The sequence below is a fragment of the Lagenorhynchus albirostris genome, chromosome 10, assembly GCF_949774975.1.
Source record: "Lagenorhynchus albirostris chromosome 10, mLagAlb1.1, whole genome shotgun sequence".
Taxonomy (NCBI): domain Eukaryota; kingdom Metazoa; phylum Chordata; class Mammalia; order Artiodactyla; family Delphinidae; genus Lagenorhynchus; species Lagenorhynchus albirostris.
Genome location: NC_083104.1, coordinates 85084851 through 85090307, shown reverse-complemented (window position 1 = coordinate 85090307; position 5457 = coordinate 85084851). Strand labels below are relative to the sequence as shown.

Below are 5457 nucleotides of genomic sequence, written 5' to 3'. Positions count from 1 at the left end.
AAGGGAAGTTGGCAGGCTTATAGTGAAAAACTTCATGACTTTTCATTGGCTGAGTCCTTACCAGGGAAGAGAAGTCTTCCTTCTTCCTGTTGGGCTTTACTATCATCACAGGGTGTGAGAGCTCCCCCTTCTGGTCGCCCGACTCTATTTACTTGAAGTTTCTGTTCATTTTTTATACTCTCAATTTGTGGGTTTGTTCAATGCTTGGCCTAGGCGTCTGCTTAGAAGCAAGTGTATTTTCATCTTCCTACTATTTCTAACAGGAAATTTTCACCTGTTACAGCTGCTTTATCTCTGATTTAGCTTGCAACAAATTTAAAAAGCAAATTAGTGTGGTTTTCATTTATCAAGTGTGGGAAACCTGTCTGGAAAAAGAACAGGTCCTGCATGGTCTGAGTGTTGAAAGGCTACAGGGATATTCTATTTGTGCGCTATTTATAAATGAGTGGAAATGGATTTGGAAATTGGTGGTCTGTAAATTTACCTATAATCCATCCATTTTATCAGCTAACCAGGAAGGAGTCGCCACCATTTAGACCACAGGCAACACCACTGTCCCGGTGGTTTAGTGGACAAGGATGTGTTTTCAGATGTTCTGTCAGATTATATAAGGCTATGTGCTTTTTCCTGTTGTGGTAAGACTCAGCACTGAAACTCTGGGCTCATCTTCAGGAGAAGAGTAGTAACTCTCACCATGTAGGCTTCAAATAAAGGAAGAGAGGTAGTAACTCTCACCATGTAGGCTTCAAATAAAGGAAGCCTGGCTGTTTGCTAAGCTCATCTCAAAAAGGGAGGCTCTATGGACCACTTAGTAGGAGAAATGATGGTTTTGCCTTTTTAAAAAACTTGTTCCCGACTAATGGAAACGCTTCTAGTGTTTCGCAATTAATCATGAATCTGTATGTTTCCCCTCAAAATCTTTTGACTTTTTATTTTTAAATACAGTCGTCCCTCAGTACCCGTGGGAGATTGGTTCCAGTACCCCCATGGATCCCAAAATCCACCCATGCTCAAGTCCCTGATGTAAAATAGCACTGTACAGTCGGGCCTTCGGATCCGCGGTTCTGCATCTGCAGATACAGTAATTATAAGTTCACAGGAAGTGGCAAAAGTAATAGATTCCTGTGTACCCTTCACCTAGCTTCCCCCAGAGCTTAACATCTTACGTAACTAACACAATATCAAAATCAGGAAATACATACCGTTCATACGATCCTTATACCAATTTCACCAGTTTTTCCATGCAAGAGTCACACGAATGATGGAAACTAGATTAGGGGATGTAGTTTAAGCACACACACACCTTAATCTAATTTGCACCTCCCCCAACTGAAGGCATTTTCCAGCAGAGAAACCAGGGGAATGCACTCTTTGGCAGCCGGCAGGCAGCCGAATCTAAGCAGGGGAGAGAAGACAGGCAGCACTGAGCACCCTCAGTGCCTCCCCAAATGCTGTCCCCCACGGGGAGGAGGGAGCCGGGGGTGCTACTCTAGGCTCCAGCAAATTTTTTCTGTAAGGGTTCAGATAGTAGATATTTTAGGCTTGAGACAGTCTGTGTTGAAACTACTCACCTCTATTGTTGTAGCACAAAGGAATGAATGACTGTGCCTGTGTTCCAGTAAGACTTTATTTATGGACACTGACATCTGAATTCCATGTGAGTTTCACGTGTCACAGAATATGATATTTTCTTCAACCACTTGAAAATGTAAAAACCATTCTTAGCTCACCAGCTGCACAAAAACCGGTCGTGGGCCAGCCTGCTGCCTCCTACTCCAGGGAAATCCCTCCACACAGAAGCAGAAAGAATAAGTATTCCCATCCTCCTCAACAACAAGGAGGCATTACAGAGACTACAGACACCTTTATTCAGATTAGCATATATGTTTAATAGTGTTATATTGGAAATGATACGTTGTCAATACATGGGAAAAAGATAACATTAAAAAAATAAAACCAAGACTTCAGCCAAAGCAGCTAAGAATCTTGTCAGCCTGTGAGCCCTGCCAATGCCCTCTCCCACATTCTCGGGCCCTGCTTTTCTCATCTCTCCTGAGCTGCCAGGGAGCTTCATCTTCCCAAGGCCCTTAATGCAAAGTGCACAAGAGAAGAATGTTGGCTGCCATTCCACCTCACGCTCTGCTCCTCCGATAACAAGAGAGGACCCACTTTCTGATCACTGGTGTGGTCTTTATTTCTGCTGCACCATAGATTCAAGATCTATCTGTGGTGGAAAGATCAGACCAGCGGGGCTGGAGACAGAAAAGGAGGAGTGACCTGGAGGGGTGGCCCTGGGGGTGATCCAACAGAAGAGATGAGGCAGGCTTCTCTCCCTTTGTCTTTCTTGGTCCTAGGAACAGAACTTCCAAGTGGTCCAAAAGGTCCACCAGAATTTGCCCTCCAACAGTTGGAGGTGGGAGCTCTTTGTGTAGGGGAGGAGGGTGGGAAGCATGGACTTTGCAGCTTACAAAATTTGCATTCGATTCCTAGATCCACCACTAATTGGCCGTGACCTTGAGCAAGTTACTTAAACTCTCTGGGCCTTCATTATGTGCAACATGAGAGGAATATCTACTTTTCCAGGATGACCGTAAGGGTCAATGGAGTATGTAAAATACGTGTATTATGTACACAGCCCTTCACAGATGATCACTCCCTTCTCCATCACTGTGCTCTACTGACCTCATGTTTAGGCTGCCATCCTCTGTGCCAGAAATTTCCAGTTGTGCACAAAAATAATGTAACCCTGGCCACCGGGTAGGGCAGATTTTAAGTGTATGAAGCTAAATGTTCATGTAAAAAGCATCACATTTTCCTTCTAACACCATCGATATAGTATTGAACTGGCTGGATATACAGAAAGTGTAGACATAAGCAGAGAAATTATTTTAAAAATAAAATCACACTCCTGTGCTTTTTACTTTTTTTTTTTTTGCCACTCCTTATAAAGCAGAATAATTAAAAATAAGACAGTCTCATGAGGATGAATATTAGCAGCAGGAACAAAAGCACCGGAAAGCTTAATTTTTTGCAAGGCCCATGGGAACTGTTTTCTCTATTGTCCTGTCCTGATGATTTCAACCTGACAGTTTCATCACGTTGCTTCTCCACTTAGTCATAGCAAAGCAATCCTAGTTTTCCCTTCGTGTGACAGAGGCTTGTGCAACAGAATATTGCTTAGGTGTGGTCACGCTTGTCTGTGACGGGCCCCACCTCTCATTCTAATCTCTCCACAAAGAACGCCAAGGGCACCACCCAGGCCCCCAGCCTCAGGACCATGGGCGGATGGGGAACAATCATCAGCTAACCAACTTGTCAGGCTACAGTTAACTCCAAGTCCTTGCTCTGGGGTGCTGCTCTGGGGTTGGGGATGCTTTAATGTTTTTTTCATATATTTAAAATAAGATATTTAGTAGAAAATGGTTTAATATATTTTTAAACATATGAAGTGGATATCTGTGGCAAGTTATTAGGGAAAGTACCTAATAAAAAGGGACAGTAGGGGCCGAGTATCATAAGCACACCATCCTCATTAAGACTGATTGTATTTCAGAGTTTGGGAATACAGTCGGCCCTCCCCCACCCTCCCACATCTGCATCCATGGGGCCCACGTCCCTATGGGTCCTGCAACCATGGACACGGAGGCCCGACTGTATATATTACCAAGTTGCTGAGTCTTTATTCCTACTGATAGAGGTCCAAATGCATGGCCTATAGCACATACTCAATAAATGTCTAAGGAATTAATAATCACTTTTCTTGTGTTTCATGTAAACTAGGACTGAGAGAGGCCTCAGTGTGGCTTGTTTTTCTCAGAGAAAGAAAAGGTGAAACATGCTAAAATGCTACCTTCAACCTTCAACCTACAAGTCAGCAAACCCCACCTCCCTCTCTGTTGCCTCCAGTCCTCAGAATACAATTCTTATTTAGCTCTCGAACTTCCAAGAGCTGCTCTGTAGAGAGAGCACAGAAATGGCGGTTGGCATAGCGAAAGAGTGAAAACAGGAGAGCTGGGCTCTGTATGGGTGTCTCTTCAGCACAGAAAACTTGCTGGACAGAGGACAACCCATTCCTCAGATAAAGTATCTTTTATATATATATATATAAATATATATATAGACACACAGCCCTCAGACTCCAAGGGTCCTACGACAGAAACCATGCTTGGAAAGTCGTCTTTAAAGGCAATCACAGCTCCTAAGAGAAATTGGCCCTCTTTACATCATGTTGAACTCATCTTCTGCAAGGGTCTGCAGATAGAAACAGGTTAATCTTTCTCTTAACATAGTGCCAGCTACAAAAACACAAAACTCTTTTAAGTATCTACCTTAGCCTCTTACCCAACCTTTATTCCCATTAACAAGCATCTCAGTTAAAAGAGCAATGTTTTTGTTTTGGTTTGTGTCTCAAAAACCCCAGAAGACAGGTCTTTTAAAATATGGGGACACACCTCCAGCCCAGTGTGAAAGGATGGGAACACGCTATTCTAACAAGAGTTAGTTTTGTTTTGAACTCCCATTGACTGTCCTGGATTAAAGGATTCCCGTGAGCGTCCTTCCATTTCACAACCGCTCCATTATCTGTCCTTTGAGCAATAGCTGAAGGAAGCTCCGTTTCTGATGGATCCGTTCATGGAAACCTTTGGATTCCCACGCTCCACCCTGTCTCGGCTGAAGATCGTGTCCTGATCACTGTCAAACTCAGACTCAGACACCATCAAGCTGGAGTTGTGTTCTGTGCTTCGGTGCTTAATACCTAGGGAGAAGCAGACAGATGCATCCTGGGGGGAAGGGCATTTTCCCTCTCAGCTGCCCATCATTCTGGTCCCATGCACGGAGTCACGCGCTCTGCACGTGCAAAACGATCACTCACAACGCAGCAGGCGGTTGGGGTTTCCTAGTGAGTATTAACAGGGGCTTTGGAATCACTGCTGAGCTTGAGCCCAAGCTTTGTCACTCACCAGCTGTGTGGCCCTGGGCAAGGTACCTAACCTCTCTGGGCTTTCAGTCTCCTCATCTATTAAATTAGGAGCTAACAAAGCATCTATTCCACGGGTTTATGGTGAAGGTTAAGTGAACTCGTGCGTGTAAAGCTCCTGCTGGCGTTTACCACTTAGTAAGCACTCAATAAATGAAAACCATTATGATTTTACCACTTGTTCCCATCAAGTATTTTTAGTAGAACATTTGATTGCTGGGAGTTAAAATAAGAGAAGGGACAGGCATGTGACCCCTGCTCTCAAAGAATGTATAGTGTCTAGCTAAGGATGTAAGACAAAGACGAGATGAGGGTTCATGACAGGCAAGAAAGTTTTAAAAATAAAATTTTACATGAATCAAGAAGAGACAAGTGCACACTTAGAAGCTTCAGGGATCGTTCACACAGGATGGGATTTGAAGAGAGTGAAGGGTTTGGACAGGAGGACAGTGGAGGCATCCAGAAATATTTGCAGAAAG

The 5457-nt window shown here is 43.8% G+C and overlaps 1 protein-coding gene across 3 annotated transcripts in view; it reads right to left on the bottom strand.

Moving 5' to 3' along the window:
• Positions 1–1883: 1883 nt before the first annotated feature.
• The window catches only part of KIAA0319 (KIAA0319 ortholog), a 50368-nt gene continuing 46794 nt past the window's right edge, over positions 1884–5457 (bottom strand). For all 3 annotated transcript variants that reach the window (XM_060164258.1, XM_060164260.1, XM_060164259.1), the window contains one exon: positions 1884–4756. In XM_060164258.1, the coding sequence (XP_060020241.1) occupies positions 4578–4756 (179 nt within the window). In that variant the 3' untranslated portion in view covers positions 1884–4577. The remainder of the gene's footprint in view (positions 4757–5457) is intronic.